Below are 25,000 nucleotides of genomic sequence, written 5' to 3'. Positions count from 1 at the left end.
TAGTGAAAAAACCCAAAAATAATAAAAAAAAATTCTGAACAACTGGCAACCCTATCCAACTAAATCTTTAAGTCTTCCATCCAAGTTTCTTGTACAAGTTGTCACCTTGACGTTTCATTGTTTACCCGATTCCGCCGAATTGAGGCTGGATATTAAATTTCCGTAAATTCTCTGAAAAATACGACAAATAACGCCGAAAAAATTACATTTCGAATGAAACTGTGACACCTTTCAACGAACAAAACATTAGTGTAGCAAATAAAAGACAGAAAAACCAACAAAATGATCGAAAATATGAGTGTACGTAAAATTTGTCCGCCAATTTTTTTCAAACCTAATTTTTTTTTTAAATTTCTTTTTAGATCCGCATTTTGGATATTCTCAATCTCCCGTTGATGCATCGTTGTCCCGAGCTGGGACTAATTATCGATCGTGCGAGTTTAAAAGAATTGCAGGAAATATTTCCCGTTTTAATTAATTCAATCTTTGGGCTTCCCGGCGGAAGCGTGGGATGGGGTTTGAGAACGACCCAACAAACCGTAAATCATCAGGAATTCGAGATTTTATATAATTTCTTCATTCCGCTTGGACCGATGTTTCGATTGTTGTATCGACTGTTGTCGGATCCGATAAAATTTGATGTGCCAATTGGATTTTTGCCGGTATTTTTTTTAAATTTTCATGAAATTTTTAATTTTTAATGAATTTTTTTCATTTTTTTAGCCAAAAATGCAACAAATGCTCGAAAGTGGTCGTTATCCAGGTTTTTATTCGGATATAATAACAATTGATCCGTTTCGTCGTCAAATTGTCTCGTTAGCATTGAATGCTTTTGACTTTTTTTTCATACATTTTGTGACGCACGGGACCTTGCCACTGCACAAAATGTATCCGACAGCGGCCCAATTGAACAGCGAAAAGGCGAGAACAGTTTATTTCTATCTCGCTGCCGATTATTTGTGCACTTTTTTGCCTTCCAAGCCAGATACGATCATTCAACCGCAGAATATTGGCACAATTAAACTTCCAACAGTGGCTCCCGTGCCGAATATTCAACCGATTAAACGCCCGAAGTATTTATTGCTGTCGGCAATTTCCAATCACACGGCGCCCCAGCAACAAACTTGCGTCTCGCCACGCCATCATGACTCTCCGCGTGCGAATATTTGGCGATCGGAGACTGTTTTGTACTTGTTTGTTGATGCCTGGCTTCGTTCTGACTTCGATGAACATCGAGATTTGCCGAGTAATGAGTTTGTGCGACTTGTGAGGGTACTCGTAAAGCAACTTCATGCCTTTGGAAACTCCGCAGATCAGGATAACACGGCGTTACAAGGCTTGCGACAAACTGCTGCCCCCTTGATGAACTCAAAAATGTATTTGTTCATCAAATCTCTCATCAGTAGATGGCCTCTCGATAGCTCCTTTGCCGATGTACTCGAATTGTGGCTCAGTTTCATCCAACCTTGGCGCTATGTACACAATCGAGACTTGAACGTTATCGCAGAAATGCCTGTTCCGGCACGTTTCGAGCCATTTATCGCGGAAAATCTCGTCGTTTTCACGCAAATTTTCGTCAAACTTGTGCCTCGATTTGAAAGAATCGACTTGTCGACGTACAAAAATGTCTTTATGCTGTTCCGTGTGTTGAAAGTGTTCGGTCAAAGCAATTTAGCGGATATTTTACGACGATGCGAAAGTAGTGTCGGTACAAATGTCATCAACGCTAACTATATTGAGGCAGCTGTCTTGCAATCGAACAGTTTTAATAAATCCGGAGGCGATCGAAGTCCCAATCGGTCGGGAGAATGGCGCCCTTATAGTCGAAACGAGACCCTGGATGAGTCCTATGTGCCACTTTTCACGGGAGATTTCATCTACAAACTCGAGGAATTGACGCGGAAGATTTTGGTAGTGAAGCACATTGCTCGCAGTAACTTGAAGGAAGTCGAAGAGGAGTACGAGAAGAAACATCGAGGCATTTTGGGCTTCTTGCGGAGCATTTTTTCGTTCGAAGAGGATACGGCGCTCACACAAATCATCACGGATCGACGAAAAATCCCGGAAATTTTGGATTTTTGTGGGCAAAGTATGCGCGGCGTCTTCGAGGTGAATGTCCCGGAGCCATCAATGACGGAAGAGTTCATGGATGAGTTTGATAGTGTGAGAAGATCATCCGAGGGGTTCAATCAATCCGACAAAAATATGTCAGAATTTTCGGATCATAATTTTTCTATAACGCCTTCTTTCGTAAGTTGCCTTTTTTTGACTAAAATTTTAAAAAAATATTTTAAAAAATAAAAAAAAATTAATTAATTAAATTAATTAAAAATTAAAAAAATTAAATTAAATTAAATTAAATTAATTAAAAAATTAATTTTAAAAATTAAAAAAAAATAATTAATTTTTAAATTAAAAAATTAATCAAAAAATATTTTTAAAAAATTAAATTAATTAATTAAATTAATTTTAAAAAATTTAAAAAATTAACTAATTTAAAAATTAAAAAAAAAATAATTTAAAAAAATTATTCAAAAAATTAAAAAAAATATTTTTAAAAAATTAAATAAAAAAATTAATTAATTAAATTAATTAAAAATTAATTTTAAAAAATTTAAAAAAAATAAAAAAAAATTAATTAAATTAAAAAATTAATTTTAAAAAATTTAAAAAATTAACTAATTTAAAAAAATAAAAAAAAAATTTAAAAAAAAAATTAATTTAAAAAAATTATTAAAAAAATTAAAAAAAAAATTTTTTTTAAATTAAATTAAAAAATTATTTAATTAAATTAATTAAAAATTAATTTTAAAAAATTTAAAAAAATTAAAAAAAAATTAATTAAATTAAAAAATTAATTTTTAAAAATTCAAAAAATTAATAAAATTAAATTTTAATGAAATTTCAGATGAAAAACAACTCAAAAACCTTAAAATACGGAGGCGATCCCGCACTTTTGCCCATTGGAGATGCGGAAGTGACATTTTTAGTGCGTTTCTTGCACCAACTTTCATGCAAGTTGAACCTTATGGTAAGAATTTCCCCGATTTTTATTAAAAAAATCATTTAAAAATTCAAATTTTTTCAGTTCCCTCATGAAATCAATAAAAATTGGCATCGTAATGACCTTTTGGGTCGCATAACTCGCCAACTACTGTTACCGCCCATGGTTTCTCAAACTTTCGACAAATCCACAGGACTTTGCATACTAAAAAGGGAGGATTTGCCGCCAAGGATATGCTTGAGACCGCTCGCTTCGTTCAAAACGCTCACATTTGTGACAATTTCGCAGCTTTTGTCGTACCTGCTGTGGGGTGCCCCGAGTTACGGGCTCTTTTTGTTAATGTTTTTCGCATTTATGGTCGTTTTTGTGAGGGCCTTATTCACTGACGTACCCCTAACACACGAGACATGATGAAAATTAGGTATAAAATAAATAAAAATATTTAGAGTTATTTTTCAAATACATCAAAAATTTATCATTTGTGAACGAAAATCTTAAAATTTAATGTTGCAAGAGGTATTTAGTGTCAAATGTGTACGAAAAATGCATTTAAAATGTTAGTCACTGTTGTCGCCGTTCTCATCGTCGTCACTTTTTTCGTCTTCTTTCACGGATTTCATGCGTTTTTTGTACTCTTTGACCTCTTCGGTGCTCAAACTCTTCAGATACGCCTTCAAATCGTTGAAATATTCCGACTGGAGGTTCTCTAACTGCTTCTCGTACTTCTCCTTCTTCGATTCTTTAAGAGTTTTCCACTTTTTTTTCGCCTCTTTCTTATCCCCATCGCATTTTTTCATCGCAAAATACTCGATTACGTTCTCTGGCGGCTTTTGAGGCTCCGGAAGTGCTGTTGAAGTTTTTGTTTTTTGCTTCTTATTTGCCGATTTCTTGTCGTCAGTCTCGTGCCCGGTATCTGTGTCCTCCGAAGGTGACTCCTTTTTGCGTTTCGAGCCACTTTTGGGAGTTTCGATCCATTTGAGCTCTTCTTTCGTAAGTCCCTTTACGAATTTCTTCCATTTTTGGTTGTACAACTCCAGTTCGACGTTGGCGTCGTTTGTGTAACGTTCCTTTACACTTTTGTCAAGTTTTGCCCATAAGTCGGCGATTTTCTTGATCCGTTCTTTCGACTCGAGATGTTTGTACTTTTGAATATTATCTTGCAAGAAGACGCCAAATGCGGTTCCGGGACGTGTGGGAGCTCCCTTTGCCTCGAGAAAAGCTTTGCGTTCGGCTTTGGTGAGAGTTTCGGTTTCGTTTTCGGCGAAAAATTTACGGAGGTAGATCGCTCGTGTCTTTGCATCGAGTGCCATCCATTCTTTGCGCACGCTACCGTACGTTTGAAGGTCTAAAAAAACGAAATTTATTAATTTTTTGAAGAAAATTGAATTTTTTTAACATTTACCTGACTTTCCGAGCTCTTTACTTCTGTCTGCCCAATAAAAAGCTAAGGGAGTTGACATTTTTGAAGCCTTTTTAGCAGAACTTTTCTTCAAATCTGGATGCTTCAACTGATATTTTGCCATGCGATCGTTGTAATCCTCCAATAAAGCCGCGTGACGTGCCATTAATTTGTTCTTTTTCTTCTCACTCAAGTTCTTGAACTCCTCTGAGCACTTTTTCATGACGTCATTCTACAAAAAAAATAATTAAAAATAAAATTTTGTTGAAAAACGTCAACTTACGTTCTCGATATCGGGATTTTCGTCCTTAATTTGTTTGAATCTTTCTTGCACGAACATCGCAAACATCGTTTTTGGTCGTTTCGGGTGATCCGGATGCTGATGGAAGCTGCTCATGCGTTGTTTGGCATCATTTATGATCTCCGTGAGGGTCCGAACTTTGTTGACATCTTTAATCGCATGATGAAAAATCTTCTCCAACTCGTGCGGTTTCTTGCCATCTACTTCGATTTCGTCCCATTTGATCTTTTTGATGGTTTTTGTGTAGCCAACGGTATCATGACTCGGTAGAGAAGCAAGAACTTTTTCAATTACTTGCTCAGCCAAGTGATCTGGTTCATTTAAGGGCGTTGCAAAAGTCTCTTCGCTGCCTTCTTCGTCACTTTGAACATCATCTAAAATGAAAAAAATACTTTTTATTTGATTTTCAAGAACAAAATTGACTTTTTAACTCACTGATATCCAGTTCTTCCTCTTCAAATTTGCTCGAAAGCTCAATTGTGGATTTGCTTCGGTTTCTCATGTTGATGTAAACAAATTCCAATTGGCGCCTGGTGAGGTTAAAATCCGATTTTTGCAAGATTTTTCGGGATTTTTACAATTTTTCAGGCGATCTTGATGCGATTTCAACGTAAAAACACGAATTTTCTTGAGATTTAACTTTTTTGACACAAATTTAAGTGAATTTCTTGTAAAAATCTCGTAATTTTATGGATGGCATCAATTGGTTGTCGTCGTTAACTATGAGATATGGTGACCATAAAGTTTTACTTTGAACCGGGGATACGAAATTTTTTTTTGAGCATTCTGAAATTTTGAGGAGTTTCTTTTATGAAAAATATTTTTAGCTGTTTTTTAACAAGTTTGACATTTTATATAAGAGGTTATTTCGATTAAATAATCAAGAATTAATTTTTAGAAAAAATAACGATCAAAGACTGTGTCAAAGCCAATTTTGTCAAATCTTGCTCCTAATGGATAAAAATTTGTCAGAGGGCTCTAATTTATCATTTTTAATCATTTTAAAACTCTAAACTGCCAAAAAATTGAAACTGAAAAAAAATTTCCTTTGACATAGTTTTGTTTTGAAAACTAAATCAAGAGAAAAACTAAATCAAAAACTGTGTCAAAAACTATGTCAAAGCAATTTTTGTCAAATCTTGCTCCAAATGGATAAAAATTTGTCAGAGGGCTCTAATTTATTATTTTTAATCATTTTATAACTCAAAACTGCCAAAAAATTGAAACTGAAAAAAAAATTTTTCTTTGACATAGTTTTTTTTTTATAAAACTGCCAAAAAAATTGAAACTGAAAAATTTTTTTCCTTTGACATAGTTTTGTTTTGAAAACTAAATCAAGAGCAAAAAAACTGTGTCAAAAACTGTGTCAAAGCCAATTTTGTCAAATTTCGCTCCAAATGGATAAAAATTTGTCAGAGGACTCTAATTTATTATTTTTAATCATTTTATAACTCAAAACTGCCAAAAAATTGAAACTGAAAAAAAAATTTTTCTTTGACATAGTTTTTTTTTTCAAAACTAAATCAAGAGCAAAACTGTGTCAAAAACTGTGTCAAAGCCAATTTTGTCAAATCTTGCTCCAAATGGATAAAAATTTATCAGAGGGCTCTAATTTATCATTTTTAATCATTTTAAAACTCAAAACTGCCAAAAAATTGAAACTGAAAAAAAATTTCCTTTGACATAGTTTTGTTTTGAAAACTAAATCAAGAGAAAAAGTAAACCAAAAACTGTGTCAAAAACTATGTCAAAGAAATTTTTGTCAAATCTTGCTCCTAATGGATAAAAATTTGTCAGAGGGCTCTAATTTATTATTTTTAATCATTTTTGAACTCAAAACTGCCAAAAAATTGAACCTGAAAAAAAAATTTTTCTTTGACATAGTTTTTTTTTGAAAACTAAATCAAGAGCAAAACTGTGTCAAAAACTGTGTCAAGGCCAATTTTGTCAAATTTCGCTCCAAATGGATAAAAATTTGTCAGAGGGTTCTAATTTATTATTTTTAATCATTTTTGAACTCAAAACTGCCAAAAAATTGAACCTGAAAAAAAAATTTTTCTTTGACATAGTTTTTTTTTTTCAAAACTAAATCAAGAGCAAAACTGTGTCAAAAACTGTGTCAAGGCCAATTTTGTCAAATTTCGCTCCAAATGGATAAAAATTTATCAGAGGGGCTCTAATTTATCATTTTTAATCATTTTGCAACTCAAAACTGCCAAAAAATTGAAACTGAAAAAAAAAATTCCTTTGACACAGTTTTGTTTTAAAAACTAAATCAAGAGCAAAAAAACTGTGTCAAAAACTGTGTCAAAGCCAATTTTGTCAAATCTTGCTCCAAATGGATTGAAATTTGTCAGAGGGCTCTAATTTATCATTTTTAATCATTTTATAACTCAAAACTGCCAAAAAATTGAAACTGAAAAAAAATTTTCTATTTGACATAGTTTTGTTTTAAAAACTAAATCAAGAGCAAAAAAAACTGTGTCAAAAACTGTGTCAAAGCTAATTTTGTCAAATCTTGCTCCAAATGGATAAAAATTTATCAGAGGGCTCTAATTTATCATTTTTCATCATTTTATAACTCAAAACTGCCAAAAAATTGAAATTGAAAAAAAATGATTTGAAAGATATGAAATATGATTACAAAAATGATAAAAAATTTAAAAAATAAAAAACTTTAAAAATTAAAAAAAAATAATTTTAAAAATGAAAAAAAAATTATGTTGAAAATTTGAAATAAAAATTTAAATAAGAAATTATGAAAATAGACAAAAAACTTTCATTTTTCATGACATTTTTAACTTTTTGGATTTTTAAAATTTTATGAGATAATTTTTTCAAATCATTTTTTCTATTTGTCGAATGGGTTAATTTAAAAAAATTGAAAAATGGTAAAAACTAGTATTTAAATAAAAATTTCTGAAATTTCATGAAAAAATTTGTAAATCAGGGAGTTTCTTCTCAAAACATCGACACTGGTCACCTTACATTGTTTACAAAAATTTTCTTCGTGCTTCCATATAAAGAAGTCTCCCATTTCTCCGTGCCTTTCCAAATGAAACAATGCTCCGTTTGAGTTCCGTGAGCAGCAAACAATGCTTTTTCATCGGTGTCGTTCTCGGACTTTTGGTAACGTTCAAAATTCAAGATGTTCAGGATGCCAGCAGTAAAGCGACTTGCACGAGCATCACCCTCGAAAACGCAGATTTCAACAACGAATTCGAGCCCCAAGTAAATCTCGCCGGAAAACCGATGCAAGCGAAAAAAACTGCCAAAAACATCGTTCGCCCGCGTTACTATTCAAGCGAACTTGGGATCCGCGAGAAAGTTTTCGTCGCAGTTCTAACAAAAGTCGACACAATAAACACCGTTTCGCCCGCTTTTAACAAAACCACGGCGCATCTCGTGAACCGCATCAAGTTTTTCATCAACGCCGATTCGGTTAATGTCAATATTAAGATGAAAAATATCGTCGGGTTCACAGATACGCGTGATAATTTGCGCACGTATCACGTTTTAAAGTACATTGCGGACAATTACATCACGGATTACGATTATTTCTTCCTTGTCCCGGACACTTCTTATGTGAACGCTCGTTCGTTGGTTGAAAAATTGGAGAAAATCAGCGTCAGTTCGGATATTTATATGGGAACTGTCGAATCTCCGGGTAGTTCTTCGTACGAGGATGGCGCCGAGGCATCGCGTTATTGTGACATCAACGCCGGGATTGTCCTGAGTAACAGTGTGGTGAAAAAAATTCGCGCAAATTTGGATTGGTGTGTCAGAAATGCCGCTCAAAGCAATCGTCACAGCGTGAATTTGGGAAAATGCATCAAATATTCAACGACGGAGATCCAGGAATGTCAAACAACGTGGCAGAACGTCACTGTGGGCTCATATCGCTTGAACAACTACAAAATTTATCGCGATTTGCACTATTTGCGGATGGAAAAAGCATTTAATGAAGCAGTTGTCGTTCATCCAATCACAAATCCGGATGATTTTTATCTCCTCCATACGTATTTCACACGAGTTAATTTGGAAAATTTACGGGAAAAGATGTCCCGCAACCTAGAAGAGTACGAAAACGTCAAATTAGGCCATTTACCGGATAGTTTGTTGGAAAAACATTGGCCAATTGGTGTTCCAGAGTCAAAACCAGCTGAAACTCGTCACGATTTAATTTCATGGGACTTTCTCAATGAAACGCACATTTTTATGTGGAATGCGGAGACAAATGTAAAAGAGCTGCCTTTGCCCGACAAACAAGATATCGATAAAATTCTCAATCGAACCGTTTCGTATGCCTTGAAAAAATATCCGGAGCTCATTTATGACAACGTTCACTCAATTTATCGTAAATTTGATCCCGTACGAGGCATGGACTACATTTTGCATCTAAATTTCGTGCGACGTGACTCGAATTTGCATTCCATAACAAAAAGTTTTGAAATTTCCAAGCCTTTGGGCTCCGTTGAGATCATCTCGTCGCCTTATGTGACTGAAAGTACAAAAATTCAACTCATCATTCCCGTTTTTGAGCAACACATCGACGAAGCAATCGAAATTTTATCGAGATATGAAAGCATTTGTCTCACAACACAAGAAAATACCTACCTCACCATTGTTTTTTTGTATCAACCGACTTCCCCGAATACAGGCCCGGCGGATATTTTCGCCTCTGTGAAGCAAAAAATCGTAAATCTCAAGGAAAAGTATAAAGCTTCGTCGCTTGGATGGTACAGCATTCGATCTCCGGTGAAATTAAGTACTCGTAAGATGTATACGAGCATGTACGGCCCATCGGAAATTGTCAGTTTGGGAGTAATTGACCTCGCTTTACGCAAAACTGGGCTGGATTCAATAATTTTAATGATGCCAAATGACGCAAGATTCCGTGTCGACTTCCTAAATCGCGTCAGAATGAACACAATTGCCGGATTTCAAGTTTACAGCCCAATTTCTGTGAGTAATTATCCCTGTAAGTTCACCCAATTCTGTCGAGATTGCGATTCGTGCGACGTTTCACAAGCAAACGGCTATTTCGATTCCCAAAACTTTGATATTCTAGCGTTTTATGGCAAGGATTACGTTGAGGCACGTAAAAAACTGGAGTCGAAAGTGCCTGTGGTGAAACAGGACAGAGATATTCAACTTTTGGTTGATTTGAAACAAGAACCAGAGGATAAAGTTGAGGGTGTTATTGATATTTTTCTCAAATCTCCGTTGGATATTCACATTTTACGAGCAATTGAGCCGAATTTGCGCACCGGAATGGCTTTTAGCAATTATTTGATGGCAACGGGAGACACTCCGCAATGCGTGAAGGAGAATTTGGGCGAGGAATTTAAGTGTCGCCGGTTGGGCAGCAAGAAACAATTGAGTGAAGCCGTGGCGCAGTACGAAGATGAAGTCGTAAAGGGCGTAAAATGATGATTTATGGACCAATATTGATAAAATTAATTAATCAAGTGCCTTATTAGATGTTAGAATTTAGGAATCTCATTGACGATACTCAATAATTATCGTGAGACTTTTACCAAAGTATTACTTTTTGCCTTTATCGAAAACGAACAAACGAAATTTCAATTATTTTAATAAAATTTATTCCGACAAAAATTTGCTTTTAATTTTTTTGAACTTTTTGGATATTTTTTCTTCAAAAATTCATAATTTTCAAAAATTTTTAAAAAATTTTTTTTCGAAAATCTAAGTTTCTCAAATTTTCGAAAATTATTCGAATTTGTCTTCGAAGAATATTTTACAAAATTTTCAAAAGCTTTCAAGTTTTAAAAAATAATTTTGAATTAAATTTTAAATTTTTTCGAACACTATCTTCGAATTTTAAATTTTCGAAAAGTTTATCAATTCTTTAAAAAAATGGAAAATATGAGAATATTTAAAAATTTTAAGATATTTTTCAAAAGCTTGAATTAATGTTTCAAGAATTATTAAATTTTTCGAACATCCTTCTAAAAAAATTTTTTAAAATTTTCGAAAAATTTTTAAAAATTCTTCAGGTTTTCCAAAAAGGAATTTTTAAAATATTGTTAAAAGAACTTTTAACTTTTTCAAAAAATCAGAAGTTTATCAATTATTTGAAAAATCTTTTTTAAATTTTTATACTTTTTCAAAAAAGTTAATAGAAAATTTTAAAATTTTCGAAAATTATTTTATTTTTCGAAGAATATTTTACGATTAATACGATAATTACGATTAATATTTTAATTTTTAGAAAAATGTTTTAAAAAGCTCTGAAGTTTTAATTTCGAATTATTTCATAAAAGCTCAAAATTTCGAAACGTTCTCAAATTTTCGAAAAATTTATTAATTTTTTTTCGAAAAATTTATTAAATTTTTTTTTTTTTGAAAATTTGAGAATTTTTTAAAATTCTAAGATATTTTTCAAAAATTTTTAAAAAAGTTTGAAGAATTGTTAAATTTTTCCAAAATCCTTTTAAAATATTTCTCAAATTTTCGAAACATGTTAAAAGGATCTTCAGATTTTCGGAAGAAAAAAAATTTTTTGAACATTGTTCGAAAAAAATAAAATTTTCGAAAATTATTTCAGAAATTTTTCGAATTTCGAAATTGTAAGACTTTTTATTCGAACTTAAACAAACAAAATTTTTTAAACTTTTGATAAAATTTATTCAAAAAATTATTTTTTTAATTGCTCACAAGCGGATCAACATCACTTTTTGACACAACAACATCAACTCCTTCGAGTTTTTCCTTCAAAAACTTCTCAACCCGATACAAATATTGTCTCTCCGAGTTACTATGATTCAACAAAATGCATGTCGTGCCGTTGTGTTGTGCATCCATCACCTCATGATGCGACATTTCACCCGTAATATACAAATCTGCCCGCGTATTTGACAACACGGAAGCTCCTGAACCCGCACAAACTGCTACAGTTTTAATTTTCGACTCGATTGTCGCACCAACAGCTAATCCAAGTTGAACTGTCGGCAATCCCGTGTTACGTTTGATGTTTTCGATCGCTTCTTTGATCGAAATTTCATTGTCTAAAGTACATTTCTTGCCTGCTCCAAGTAACGGCGCATCAGAAACGGGCGTAATTGGCTCAGATTTGGCGAATTTGGCTCCTATTTGGTCCAATAACCAGGCGTTGACTCCACATTCGGCCGAATCCCACGACGTATGGGGCGAAAAAATGGCAATTCCCTTTGCAAGGCACTCGGAAATGATGCGAGACTTCCAATCGGATTGTCGGATGTTCTTCAGAGGGCGAAAAATGATCGGATGGTAAGTTATGATGAAGTCAGCTTGATGCGCGACAGCTTCTGCCATGACGGGAACTGTGAGATCATTCGTGAGGAAGATTTTTGAGACTTTTTCGTATTTGAAAGGCTCTACCAGAAGACCTGTGTTGTCCCATTTCTCCGAATATTGCAAGGGAGCGAGTTCTTCCAACGTGTCAAGAACTCTCTTCAACGGCTGAGACATCGTGGAAAAGGATTTTGTCAAAAAATTTAGTTTTCGAGAAAGAAACATTGACTAAGCCGGCAATTTTGACAATTTGACAGACCGAAAAATAGGGGAAATGAGTGATTTTTCGAAAAAATCGTTGACGTAACTTGTGCAAAAGCGCATTTTATTGCCTTAAATGCTAAGAAAGAACGTTGCGCGAGCCAGTCTAATCGTTTCTACGAATTTTTTGGAATAATTTTGGAATTTTTCGTTACAAATCTTCGATGTACTCTTGCGTTTTTCGGATTCTCAAACCCTCTATCGTGGATTTTTCCTCTTTATCGGAGCTCAGCTCGTCAATTATGCTGATTTCGTCGTCGTCCATGGTGCCTTCGTCACTTTTTGTACCCTCATTTGTGTCTCGGGACCTTTTTCGGAGGAAACGACGTCGACCTTCAGTCGTTTTTTCCTCTAAATATTGCTCGCCGTTGTCGCTCCAGTGATACCAACTCATCAAACAGACGATAGTGATGACGAAAAGGTTCGTGCAGATGCCTACAACGGCCGATAATATTGGCCAATGAAACATGAAGTACCGCAAACCGGTGAAATGTGCGGTAATTTGCAGCAAAACGGAGTAAAATTGAATTTGTTTCGACTGAATTTCGATGTAGACGTCTGTCACGGAGTTTTTTTCATCATCTTGGTACGAGGAAAAAAGTTCGACAGTGACTTCTTGCTTTTCCTCGCGTAAATTCATCAAATAAAGCGGGATTCGCATCCAAGTTGAGATCCAAGTGTGCAATGTGGACTTGTAATGAAGCATTGCTGAACGGCAAGAATGCCCTCGAAGAGTTCCCGTGTGATCCCGCATCTCGGCACAGACCATAAACATCCCAGCTTCCTGATTTTTCGGCGATTCGGGCATATCGAGAGTCACCAAAACGCGATACGGTTGTCCAACCATCAGGAGTTGCTGTTTTCGCGTCAACGAAACATGCGCCGACGGATAACTACAAATTCCTTGAGCGTCATGCGAGCTTTTCCAAAGCCCCGTTGCCCCGTCGGAAATATCACAACTCTTGAATTGCATGTGAACGGGCCTCGTGTGGGCAATTGAGGGCATGTAAGCGTAGTAAAAAGCCACATACATGAACCCCGCAGTCCATAAGACGATGACAATGGCAAGCAGCAAAATTATCACGCGTAAAATGATGTCTCGCACTGATAAAACGCCATTTTTTGTCTTTTCCAGCGTTTCTTCGTACAAGTTGGAGGCTAAATTGAAGGCAGGTCGGATGACATAACGACGCCCCACTTTGAACGGATCGATCACGGTCAAGAATAAATTGATCATTGACATTTTTTGCATTGTTTTTAGTGTGCAGCAACCTTAATCGCGACAACGAGACCTTTGAACTTGTGTCGTAAACATTTGCGATTTGCGAGTAAGGCGATTCCTTTGTTTCGGCGGTTGTTAACTTGAAGAGTTATGGAATGAAACTAACACAAAAGTTGATTAAATCACCTTTTTTGATACGAAAGGTGGTTAAATTTGTTCGGAGCTCGATTTTTGTTCGATTTTGATTTGGTTTGACACAAAAATGACAAAATGAGTGACAGGAACTCAGTTGAAAGGTAAACAAAACGTTTAAAAGTCATCGGTAAATATCTAAAAAGCGCTTTTTGTCTTCAAATTCTGAAAAATTAAAAAAAAAAATTGTGAAGATGTTCAAAAATACTCTAAAATTATTGACCTGTTTTGAAATTTTTGGAAATAATCTTCGAACAAAGTCAAAAAAAACATATTTTTTCAATGTTCGAAAAAAATTTCAAATTTTCGAAAATAGTTTGATTTCGAAACATTTTTGAAGTTGTTCAAAACATTTTTTTTAATATTTACATATTTTCGAAAAAAAAAAAATTTTTTAATTTATTTAATTCGAAATTAATGTATTCGAACATCAATTTTTTTTTAATTTGAAAAAAAATAATAATTTGTTGGAGCTGTTTAACAAAAATTTCTAAAAATTTCGAAAAAAAAATATCAAACTTTTGAAAAATTTTTGAATATTTTTTGAAATAGTCAAAATGAGTTCGAAATATTCATCAAATATTCAAAAAAAAAAAAATATTCGAAAATATTTTAAAATTTTTCGAATTTCTAAAATTTAAAAATAAATTCAAAACTTTCTTAGAAGCTCGAAATATCTTTAAGAAATATCAAATTTTCGAAATATTTTTGAAAAAAATCATAAATATGCCATAAAATTTTTCGAAGATAGAAGAAAATTTTCGAGTAAATTTTCGAAAAAAAAAATTTTTCTAAAAAAATTTTTATTCGAAATTCTTAAATTTTAAACAAGTTCGAAAATAAGTTAAAGCAGCTCGAAATATTATGTTTCAAATTTATGAAAAATTTTGAACGATATCATTAAAAATTTTAAACTTTCGAACACAGAAGAAAATTTTTGAACAAATAATTTTTGAAAAAAAATTCAAATCTTTAAAAAAAAATATAAAATTTCGAAAAAAAAAATTCGAAGAAAATTGAAATTTTCGAAATTTGTTACAAAATTTTATTTAGACTCATAGATTTTTTCCAAAATTTAATCTTGCAATAGTTTATTCGCTGAATATTGAAAACTTTCAATAATATTAATTTATTTTGATCATATTTTTGGTTAATTTTTATAAAAAATTATTTTCTTCATCTTCGACTTTTTCTTGGCGCTTACAAAAAAAACGTAAACAAATGAAAAATGAGCTCCCAACCACTCACAAAATGAGTAATCAACAACAAAAGATAATAAAGAACAGCAGTAACGACGTAGATAATCGAGAAAATTCATCAGATTTGGCTAATCTCGTGGAATTTAGAGACAAAAAGTGGAAAACCTTCTGCCAGAATGGTCAGTCGACGCACGTGAGATGTTAATTTAGGCGTAGTTAGCGGAAAAAATGGATATTTTAGTAAATGTTTACGAAACTGTCGTACCATCGCCATTAAAACTTGTTTTCGAACAACTAACTGTGCATGTAAGTGACTTATTTCTGGCTTTTTTGATAAGAGCACCGACCATGAAATTGATATAAATCATCGAAAATAGTTCATTACGCAACAAATTTGATTTTTTTCAGGTTTTAATTGGCTTGGGTATTGTGGTTGCATTGATTTGTCTCTTCTTTGGGCTTTATGTGTGGAAAAATTATCGGACCAAATGTGAGTTTTTATCGAATTTTATCGATTTTTTGTCAATAATTTCGCTTTTTAGGCAAACAAATTCTCGAACAACGCTTCGAGTATGGACGACCTCGTTTCCGAAAACGAGAAAAAGTCGAGTTTTATGGGCGGCGTTTGCTGCGGAAGGTCCAGAGTATCTCGCAACAGTCGGGAAGTGGCAAGAAACGACGAGCATTGGCGCGATTTGCAAAGAAAATTTTGCATTTGAACAAGGAAAATGCGCCAACGTTGCTGAAAGCGGTCGAACCTCCGGCAGAATATTTGGAGGAAACGCAGGCAGGGAACGACAAAGTGCCGCCGGATGCGTTTTACATGCTTCAGAGCATTCGGATTTTTGGTCATTTCGAGAAACCGGTTTTCCTGAAGATTTGCAAACACACGGAAATCATTAATTTGCAGGCGGGCGAGTTTTTGATCAAAATCGGAGATGCCGATGACTCAATTTTCATCGTGCAATCCGGGATGATCAACGTTTTTCTCAATAATCAAGACGGAAGTACAATTCCATTGAAATGTGTGAAGAAAGGCGAGACTGTGACGTCATTGTTGTCATTTGTGGATGTCTTAGTCGTAAGTTTTCACCTAAAAAAAATCCAAATTTCGATAAAAAATCATTAATTTTTGATCATTTTAGGGTAATACAAGTACCTACAAGACAGTTATCGCAAAAGCAGCTGAACCATCGCAAGTAATTCGAGTCCCCATGTTCGCTTTCAAGGAAGTTTTTGACGAATCTCCGGATATTTTGGTGCGCGTCATCCAAATTATCATGGTGCGATTGCAGCGTGTCACAATGACAGCTCTTCACAACTACTTGGGTCTCAGTACGGAACTGATTCAGCAGCAATTTCAACGAAAAAAAGTCCCGGCAGCGACAAAAAGCTCTCCCGGGCACAAAAGAACCTCGTCTGATGTGCCTCCGATGGTTCATTCGCTCACGATGCAAGAACCCGACATGATTGCTGACCTAAATTTGAACGATCCGTTGTCGCAAGTTGCTGCGAGGAAGGTTTCTGTGCCCGTCGTTGAAGCAATTGAGCCTTCACTGATGCGGAGTATTGCCATTGACGGGTTTATGAAGGAATTGGGACTCGATGCAAAGGACAGCCATTGGATCGAAAAGTACATTGACGTGAGGGAAATTTGTGCGGGCACGACTTTGACGCATCAGGGGAGCACCGATGACGTTTCCTTGATTTATTTGATCAGCGGAGCTCTTTTTGTCATTCAGTCGTCGCAAAATGTGCCGCAACCGAAGAAGGATAAGGAACCGCATGCGATTACGATTTATCCGGGAGAAGTTGTTGGAGGCTTGGCTGTACTTACGGGAGAGACGAGCATGTATACAATTCGGGCAAAGCATTTGTCGCGAGTTGGATTGTTACCAAAGGACGTCGTTTATAAGTGAGTTTTAATTTTTTTTTAGGGAAATTTTTTTAAATATTTTTTTTTTTGAGAAATTTTGAATGTCGAGGGTCTAAAAATGACACTTTTGAACAAAAGTTTTTCAAAAATGATATAATTTTCAGTGAATTTTAATTTTAAAAAAATTTTTTCTTACATTTTTTTTTTTCAAAAATTTTAAATTTTTAGTTCTTTTTAAACATTTTTTTTTTAACAAAAAATTTCAAGAAATTTGAAAATTTTTGTAAATTTTTTTTTTTATTTTTTTTAAATTTTTTTAAAATTTTTTTATTTTTTTAAATTTTTTTTATTTTTTTTTTTGTAAAATAATTTTTTTATTTTTTTTTTAATTTTTTTTTTTTTTTAAATTTTTATATTTTTTAAATTTTTTTTTATTTTTTAAAAATTTTTTTAGAGCAAAATCTTCAGTTTGTGTAAAAAATTTACAGAAATTCGGATCTTTTTATTTTTTTCTGTTCAAAAAACAAAAAAAAAATTAACTTTTGAACTTTTTTAGAAATAAAATTATAAATTTTGCTGATTTTTTTTAATTTCTCAAATTGATATTCGAAAATACGTGAGAATAAATTTATTTTTTAAAATTGATTTTTATTTCATAAATTTTGAAAAAATGAAAAATTATTTTTCAAAAATTATCACTTTAACTAAAAATTTAATTAAGAAAAAAAATTGTTCAATTCTTGTTTAATTTTTAAAAAAAAAAAAAAATTTCAAAAAAAAAAAAATCGTAAAACTTTTACACAAACTGAATAAATATCTTTCGCCCAAAATTTGACTTTCAAATTTATTTTAACAAAAAAAAAAATTATTTTTTAAATCAAAAATTTAAAATTTCTTTTTTTTAAAATTCTTTAATATTTTTATGAATTTTTCGAAGAAAAAAAAATTAAATTTCATAAAATCTTTACAACTTTTTATGAAAATTTTAAATTTTTATACAAGATATTTGATGAAGTTCATCAAAATATTTGAAAAATTTATAAAATAAAAAAAAAATTAATATTTTTTCATCGATTTTATCACAAAAAATAACTTTTTAATGATTTTTTTCTTGTAGCATCATGCGCGAAAAGCCCGCCGCTGTCTTGGATATCGCCAGCAGTGTCGTTCGATGCCTTTCGCCGCTCGTGCGTCAATGCGATTTCGCCTTGGATTGGGTTTTCTTGGAGTCGGGACGTGCCCTTTATCGTCAAGACGAGCCAAGTGACTCGACATTCATCGTTTTGAGCGGGCGTTTGCGTTCCGTCATCACCCATCCGAACGGCAAGAAGGAAATTGTCGGCGAATTCGGTAAAGGAGACCTCATTGGCATCGTTGAAATGATCACAGAAACGAATCGCACGACAACGGTGATGGCTGTACGTGACTCCGAACTGGCAAAACTCCCCGAAGGTCTTTTCAACGCAATTAAATTGAAATATCCCGTTGTCGTGACGCAACTCATCAGTTTGCTAAGTCATCGTATTCTCGGATCGATGCAAAATTTGCCACGAACTTCGGCTTCTTATACCTCAACAATGTCGGCGGCTGTCCCATTGGAAAGTAATCCGGTTACGCATCGATATTCGACCGTTGCTGTCGTCGGGATAAGCGAAGATGTGCCATTAACTGCCTTTGTTTATGAACTTTTTCACTCGTTGTGTGCCATTGGACCGACAATTCGCTTGACATCGGATTTTGTAAGGAAAACTTTGGGTGCTTCGATCATGGAGGCAAGTAATGAGTATCGGTTAACGAGTTGGCTGGCACAAAATGAGGATCAACATAATATCGCTCTCTACCAATGCGATCACAATTACAGCGTTTGGACCCAACGATGTCTCCGACAAGCGGATGTCATCTTAATTGTCGGTTTGGGAGATCGCCCGCCCACAATTGGGAAGCTGGAACGTGAAATTGATCGACTTGCCATCCGTACAGCGAAGGAACTTGTCTTGTTGCATCATGAAAACTCGGGGCAGAGACCAAGTAACACCGTGCAATGGCTAAATATGCGCTCTTGGGTGTCGCGACATCATCATATCCAATGTCCAAAACGGATGTTTACGCGAAAAAGTCAATATCGTGTGGTAAGTTTGTCGAAAAAAATTAAAAAACTGCAAAAAACTCACCAAAAAATATTTTTAGAACGATCTCTACAGCAAAGTTTTGATGTCAGAAGCGAACATGCACAGCGACTTCTCTCGTTTGGCCCGTTGGTTAACAGGAAATTCCGTCGGACTCGTTCTCGGCGGCGGAGGAGCTCGAGGCGCTGCTCACGTTGGCATGCTAAAAGCCATTCAGGAAGCTGGCATCCCCGTTGATATGGTTGGCGGAGTCAGTATCGGTGCTTTTATGGGTGCTCTCTACTGTTACGAGAAAAATTTAGTTGGAGTTACGCAAAAAGCGCGTGAATGGTGCAAAGTAAGTCATATTTTTACTCATTTTTTATCAAATTTTAACAAAAAAAAAATTAAAATTACAGAAAATGACACAATGGGGACGACAATTACTTGATTTAACGTATCCCGTGACGTCGATGTTCACCGGAAGAGACTTTAATAACACAATCCGAGGCGTTTTCGGCGAAGTTTACATCGAGGATTTATGGATTCCGTATTTTACATTGACAACTGATATTACGGCGAGCTGTGCCAGGATTCATACACATGGTAAGACCTTTTTTCCTTGCTTTTGCTTTGTTTTTGAAAAGGTTCTGAGATACCACGAGTACTTTTTTAACGATTTTAACGAAAAAAATGAAAAATGTCAAAAAAAGCTTTAGAGCAGAAATTGAAATAACCCATTAAATGAGCGTCAATTCATTTTCTGTGTTGTCATTCAGGGAGTCTGTGGCGATATGTTCGTAGTAGCATGAGTTTGAGCGGTTACATGTAAGTTTTTTACCATTTTCTTTGAATATTTAAAAACAAATTACCTATCAAAAATTTACAAATTTAATTTTAAACAGGCCTCCATTGTGCGACCCGAAAGATGGGCATCTCTTACTCGACGGCGGATACATCAACAATTGTCCGAGTGACGTCATGAAAGCACAGGGAGCAGCCCATATCATCGTTATTGACGTTGGATCGCAAGACGACACCGACTTGACGAATTACGGAGACGATTTATCCGGTTGGTGGTTGTTGCTGAATCGATGGAACCCGTTTTCAGCCCAAATTAAAGTTCCGTCGTTGCCGGATATTCAAAGTAGATTGGCTTATATCTCGTGTGTGAGACAATTAGAGGTCAGAAATTCAATTTTTTTTTTATAAAAAATTTAAAAAAATGAAAATTTCGTTGCAGGAAGTGAAAAATAGCTCAGAATACGAGTATGTTCGTCCCCCAATCGATCGTTATAAGACCCTAGCCTTCGGTATGTTCGATGAAATTCGTGAAGTAGGCTACCAGCATGGAAAACAACACTTTGAAACGATGGATAAGTGTGATAGGCTCCAACGTTTCAAGAGTTGGAAGTCACGAGAGCAACCTGTAAAGGCTTTACACACCTTAAATGAGTAAGAAATGACATTTTAAGAAATTTTCCTTTTTAAAACATAAATTTACTTTAGATATTCCTTCGTTGACTTGGCACAAATCGTTTGTAAAGTACCGGAAACATATCCTGAGTATCCCTCATCCAGCGACGACGAAGATTTGGGCGGATATGCTTCAGAACCCTCAACCATTACAAGAGTAATTCATGTTTTTTCACTAAAAAAATAGGTTTTTAATGAAAATTTTTGATATTTTTCGTAGAAAATCAACACATCATCCATGCTGAAACGAACAGTGTCCCTGTCAGAGAACGAAATTGACTCAGATGACCTTGAAATGCCGATGCCATTGAATATCCGTTCTCCTCCGAGTCGGAATTCGGATCGTCATAGTCCTGATGAGACGAGAAAAACTGAAAATCAAGCGGAAAATAATTAAATTTAAGAGTGAAAATGATATTTTTTTTAGGTTTAAAGTCCTTTGAACAATTTTTACGGTTAAAAAATTGCATTAAAAAAATTATTTTTAACTAAAATTTTTAATTTTAAAAAAAATTTTCTTCTAAAAAAAAATTGAAATTAGCTTAAAAATTAATTAAAAATGAAAATTTAAATTTTTTCAATAGTAAAAATTGTTCAAAGGACTTTTTTCGTTAGTCTGTAAGAACATAATTTGCTTTCTACTCGATAAACTCGTAACAGAATCAAGACTTTAGCTCTTATGTAACGACGTTACAGTGGCTTTTTATTAAGAATTATTGAAAAAAAAAGAAAATTAACGCTCAATTTGATCGTTTTAAGATGGACAGTAATCAAACCAAATCCAAAAATAATTATAAATGTACAAAAAAATGATCGTAAAAGTATTGAAATGGAAATAAATTCAATTATTATTGTATGCATCAAAGAGAAACTTTTAAAAATTCTTCAATTTCAGTGTAATCTCAGAACTTTTTTCATGAACTCTGTAAAAAAACAATAATTTTATCTTTTTTTTCTTCATCAGGAATGGCTTGGCGTTACATCAGAGCTTCCATGTCAATTTGTGGCGTCTTCCCGCCGATGGTAGAGAAGATCGAAACCCCCTCCGGAGCCGAAGGATGTCGATTATTGGTCGATGGTTGCTATATTGAGAACGTTCCTGCCGACTCGATGCGAAAACAGGGAGCTGCGATTGTGTTGGCGGTCGATGTTGGCTCCGAAGACGATACAAATCTCACGGATTATGGCGACGATTTGTCCGGATGGTGGTTACTTTACAAGAAATTGAACCCCTTTTCGAGTCCCATTAAGGTTCCGACGCTGCCCGACATCCAAAATCGCCTGGCTTATATCTCGTGCGTGCGGCAACTCGAAAAAATCAAGGGAGAATCGTGGTGCGAATACGTCAAAATGCCCATTGAGAAGTACCGGACCATACAATTTGGGTTATTTGACGAGATTTCGGAGTTGGGATATCGCACAGCGAAGGAACATTTCGAAAAAATGACGAAAAACGGGAGAATTGATTGTTTCCGGAAATGGAAAAATTCGGAAGAGACGCAATTCAATCCGAAAAATCAATTAAACGAGTAATTTTTTACCTGAATCTCATGAAAAAAAATTAAAAATTTAATTTTTTTTTGCATTTTAGGTTCATTGACTTGGCACAAATCATCTGCAAAGTGCCCGAAACTGTGCCCGATCGACATTTTTCCTCCAGTGAAGACGAACTAGCAGCAGGATACGCTTCAGAGCCCGGAATTTATCGACAACGCTCAATACGACTCTTGCAAAAACGCACAATTTCCTTGTCGGATGCGGAAATTGACTCTGACGAACTCGAGGAATTGCCAATACGACTAACTTCACCACCGTTAAAACGTTTTGTTAACAAAAGTCCTTCGGATGACGATCTGTGAGGCATGTTTTTTATACAAAATGTTGAATTTTTTGATGCGACATCGATTTTTTTTTGTTCTTTATCTGAGATAAGTACAAAAAGTTACTTGGAAAAATGAATTTATTGAAGAGTCTCTCTCTCTACTGTTAGAAAATTGTACAAAAAATCATATTTTTTAGACGAATTTAGTATTAACATCACACATTTACATCACGGGACCTCAATTCGCAAGATAATCATCACAAATTTTCTTTTTGAAACCAAAAATATTCGAATATTTTACATTAGAATTTAAATGGTTGAGTCCATAAAAAAATTTTGACAGTTTAAAATGTGACAGATGTCAGTTTTTTGCTTCAAATATATATTTTTTGTTAGTTTTACAAAATTTTTTTAAGTTTTTAAAGAAATTTACAAACTTTAAATCATTTTATATGCAAAAGCATAAATTTTATGAAAATTTTTGACAGCTGTCAAAATTTTCTGTATGACATGTATCATAATTTGTAATAATTTTTTGATAATATTATATTGCTTTTTGTCATAAAAAAAAATCTGAGCTATAAAAGTGTTTAAAATCTTAAATTTAGAAGTTATTTTAACATCTGTCAATATTTTGACATCTTTCAATAATTTGACATCTGCCAATAATTTGACAGCTGTAAAAATTTTTTTTCCAAGGAATAAATTTTTGACAATTCTGTTATAATTTTTGACATTTTAAACCAAAAATCATTCAAAAGTTTGTATTTTGACAAAAAATTTTACACCTGTCATTTTTTTTTAATTTGACAGAAGTGAAATTTTTGTCTGAAATCCTTAGATTTGACTTTTTATGTCAAATTGTGTCATTTTAGAGCAAAGTTCGTCCAAAAATTGAGATTTTATTAATTACCTGTCAATAGTTTTCAGTATGACAGCTGTCAAAAATTTTAACAAAATCTTATTTTGAGCTAAATTTTGACACTCTATAACAAAAATTGCTAAAAAAATTATATTTTGGATATTTTTAATGACACATGTCAAATTTTTTACTGTCAAAATTCTTTTATGGACTTACTTGAATACTTTTTTTTAGAAAAATGGGACTTATTACTTACTACTTAGGTGCATATGGAAACTTAGCGCGCTTGCTTTGAAAAAGCTTTAGTCAAAAGTGTTCTTTAAAAGGGATTTTTTACTAATTTTATGATGAATAAAGGCTTTATCTTTATTAAAAAAGTTTTTTTAAATAATTTTCCTCGAATTTGTCAAAATTTATTTTTGGGCCCCTGAAAGTTTAAAAAAAATAGTATCGAAAATGCAAGAAAATGGCGAAAATTGAAATTTTAGCGTAAAATTTTATTTTTAAAGGCTTTATTTTTAATAAAAAGAATTAAATTTTTCCACAATTTTCCTTTTCAGCAAATAAATTTCGAAATTCAATAATTTTCTCTGCTTGTTCGGCACCCGACAAAAAGGCTCCGTGCGCCGTGGAATAATATTGCTCATGACACGCCTCTCCAGCGAACAAAATCTGTGGACAATTATCGCAGTTTGTATCACTACTTGGACGTTTATTGTTCAAATCTTTGTAAAAAATTGGCATTGCGAGAGTTTTTGGCGAAATTTGCGTGGCATCGCATTCTTTCGAGACGTAACTGTACGCACCTCGTACATTTGGATTCGAATGCCATCGCGTTACGTGATATTTGATGGGCTTCGGAATTTGTTGCTTCATGAATTTCTCAAGGAGTTGCGTGACTTTGTCAATTATTTCTTCATCTCGGAGTTTTTCCATCTCAATGGCTCCCGTGCCGCCGATCCAGCCGAGCAGCGTGTTTTTCGGGCCTGGCTCAAGTACGTCAAACCCGGAAATCATCCGAGTCCAATCCGCATTTTCGTAATTCGGGTCTTCGTAGATGAGTTGAATGCCTTTTTCGTTTCCCCAAAATGGCTCCGAGAATTGCAGATAAATTTTATCGATCGTACCGAATCCCATCGAATTTATTGCTTGAAGATGTTTTTCAGGAATTTTAGGCGCGAACATCTCGTTGGCAGTTTCTTTCAACACTCCCAATGAAAATGTGCAAATCACGTGTTTGGCGATGAAAATGTTCCCATTTTCGCATTTCACGATGACTTTCGGCGGAGTTGATTGTTGAATTTTTTGTCCGTCAGTGTGGATGCCCCAAGCGATTTTTTCGACTTTATTCTCGCATAACATGTGATATGGCCCGATTTCCATCATCAAAATCGCCAAAATATCCGAAAAGCAAGTTTTGAAGTTGATATGTGCTTGACACGATTCGCCGTTGAAGGAATAAGTGCCCCAACTCTTGGCTGAGACATCGTCGATCGTCAGACACGAGTTATCGATGATCTGAAATCGGATGTGCCAGTCCAATAATTGCTTTGCTAAACGTTGATCTTCCGGCGTTTCGAACTCGTTCAAGCGTTTTTCGAATTCCTGAAGCAAAAAAGCGCCCATTGACGTTGGAAAATCATCAGAATTGCTTTGAGCGAACTCTTCGCAGTCTTCCAAAATTTGTCCGACGATAAAATCGACTTTTTTCACGAGATAATCGTTGAAACGCATGCCGTCATTTCGTAAATAGGCACCCAAACCTTCTTCGGACAACTCGTTCGACAGTAAATTATAATTTTTTGCAAGTTCATAGAGTTTATTTTCCTTCCCATGAAGCCATTGAGCACCTGCGTTGACGATATCTGCATACGTTGACTCACTAATGACCTTCGGATTCGACATATTTGCCGAAAGAATCCTCCCGCCTTCAATTATTGCGGCTTCAAGTATCACAAAACTCAAGTTAGACTTGGATTTAAGAT

At 34.2% G+C, this 25,000-nt stretch overlaps 7 protein-coding genes across 9 annotated transcripts; 3 read left to right on the top strand and 4 right to left on the bottom strand.

The window, feature by feature from the left end:
- The first annotated feature begins 139 nt into the window (after nucleotides 1–139).
- Nucleotides 140–3,463, top strand: LOC134836585 (sphingomyelin phosphodiesterase 4). Its single transcript, XM_063851778.1, has 5 exons — nucleotides 140–300; nucleotides 363–662; nucleotides 724–2,250; nucleotides 2,909–3,031; nucleotides 3,089–3,463. Exons 1-5 carry the CDS (start codon nucleotides 283–285, stop codon nucleotides 3,413–3,415), a joined length of 2,295 nt encoding a protein of 764 aa, XP_063707848.1. The 5' UTR covers nucleotides 140–282; the 3' UTR covers nucleotides 3,416–3,463.
- On the bottom strand, nucleotides 3,459–5,405 carry LOC134836586 (nucleolar transcription factor 1-A-like). The gene is made up of 4 exons (XM_063851779.1): nucleotides 5,140–5,405; nucleotides 4,687–5,078; nucleotides 4,407–4,635; nucleotides 3,459–4,349 (listed from the first exon to the last, which is right to left on the bottom strand). The coding sequence occupies exons 1-4, from the start codon at nucleotides 5,204–5,206 to the stop codon at nucleotides 3,562–3,564; spliced, it is 1,476 nt and encodes a 491-aa protein (XP_063707849.1). The 5' UTR covers nucleotides 5,207–5,405; the 3' UTR covers nucleotides 3,459–3,561.
- Nucleotides 5,406–7,708: 2,303 nt separating this feature from the next.
- Nucleotides 7,709–10,306, top strand: LOC134836582 (chondroitin sulfate glucuronyltransferase). Its single transcript, XM_063851773.1, has one exon. The coding sequence runs from the start codon at nucleotides 7,768–7,770 to the stop codon at nucleotides 10,135–10,137; it is 2,370 nt and encodes a 789-aa protein (XP_063707843.1). The 5' UTR covers nucleotides 7,709–7,767; the 3' UTR covers nucleotides 10,138–10,306.
- Nucleotides 10,307–11,298: 992 nt separating this feature from the next.
- On the bottom strand, nucleotides 11,299–12,269 carry LOC134836588 (NIF3-like protein 1). Its single transcript, XM_063851781.1, has one exon. The coding sequence runs from the start codon at nucleotides 12,223–12,225 to the stop codon at nucleotides 11,374–11,376; it is 852 nt and encodes a 283-aa protein (XP_063707851.1). The 5' UTR covers nucleotides 12,226–12,269; the 3' UTR covers nucleotides 11,299–11,373.
- Nucleotides 12,270–12,304: 35 nt separating this feature from the next.
- On the bottom strand, nucleotides 12,305–13,757 carry LOC134836587 (seipin). The gene has a single exon (XM_063851780.1). The coding sequence runs from the start codon at nucleotides 13,511–13,513 to the stop codon at nucleotides 12,413–12,415; it is 1,101 nt and encodes a 366-aa protein (XP_063707850.1). The 5' UTR covers nucleotides 13,514–13,757; the 3' UTR covers nucleotides 12,305–12,412.
- A 1,196-nt stretch (nucleotides 13,758–14,953) lies between these two features.
- LOC134836583 (neuropathy target esterase sws) lies at nucleotides 14,954–23,374 on the top strand. 3 transcript variants are annotated; one of them, XM_063851775.1, is made up of 12 exons: nucleotides 14,954–15,180; nucleotides 15,283–15,364; nucleotides 15,417–15,955; nucleotides 16,020–16,789; nucleotides 17,868–18,879; nucleotides 18,938–19,213; nucleotides 19,275–19,461; nucleotides 19,635–19,683; nucleotides 19,761–20,040; nucleotides 20,099–20,310; nucleotides 20,365–20,488; nucleotides 20,552–21,141. In XM_063851775.1, the coding sequence occupies exons 1-12, from the start codon at nucleotides 15,103–15,105 to the stop codon at nucleotides 20,726–20,728; spliced, it is 3,786 nt and encodes a 1,261-aa protein (XP_063707845.1). In that variant the 5' UTR covers nucleotides 14,954–15,102; the 3' UTR covers nucleotides 20,729–21,141. The 3 variants fall into 3 exon arrangements, 2 of the variants coding, with proteins under 2 accessions (XP_063707845.1, XP_063707844.1); XR_010162314.1 differs by lacking the exons at nucleotides 19,635–19,683; nucleotides 19,761–20,040; nucleotides 20,099–20,310; nucleotides 20,365–20,488; nucleotides 20,552–21,141 and adding exons at nucleotides 21,296–21,860; nucleotides 21,923–22,469; nucleotides 23,250–23,367; XM_063851774.1 differs by lacking the exons at nucleotides 19,635–19,683; nucleotides 19,761–20,040; nucleotides 20,099–20,310; nucleotides 20,365–20,488; nucleotides 20,552–21,141 and adding exons at nucleotides 21,296–21,860; nucleotides 21,923–22,186; nucleotides 23,279–23,374.
- A 136-nt stretch (nucleotides 23,375–23,510) lies between these two features.
- Nucleotides 23,511–24,994, bottom strand: LOC134836584 (spermine oxidase-like). Its single transcript, XM_063851777.1, has one exon. The coding sequence runs from the start codon at nucleotides 24,918–24,920 to the stop codon at nucleotides 23,547–23,549; it is 1,374 nt and encodes a 457-aa protein (XP_063707847.1). The 5' UTR covers nucleotides 24,921–24,994; the 3' UTR covers nucleotides 23,511–23,546.
- Between the last annotated feature and the right edge of the window lie 6 nt (nucleotides 24,995–25,000).

The sequence above is a fragment of the Culicoides brevitarsis genome, unplaced genomic scaffold, assembly GCF_036172545.1.
Source record: "Culicoides brevitarsis isolate CSIRO-B50_1 unplaced genomic scaffold, AGI_CSIRO_Cbre_v1 contig_67, whole genome shotgun sequence".
NCBI lineage: Eukaryota > Metazoa > Arthropoda > Insecta > Diptera > Ceratopogonidae > Culicoides > Culicoides brevitarsis.
The sequence above is the reverse complement of the archived record's forward strand: the minus strand, read 5'-3'. Positions and strand labels throughout refer to the sequence as shown.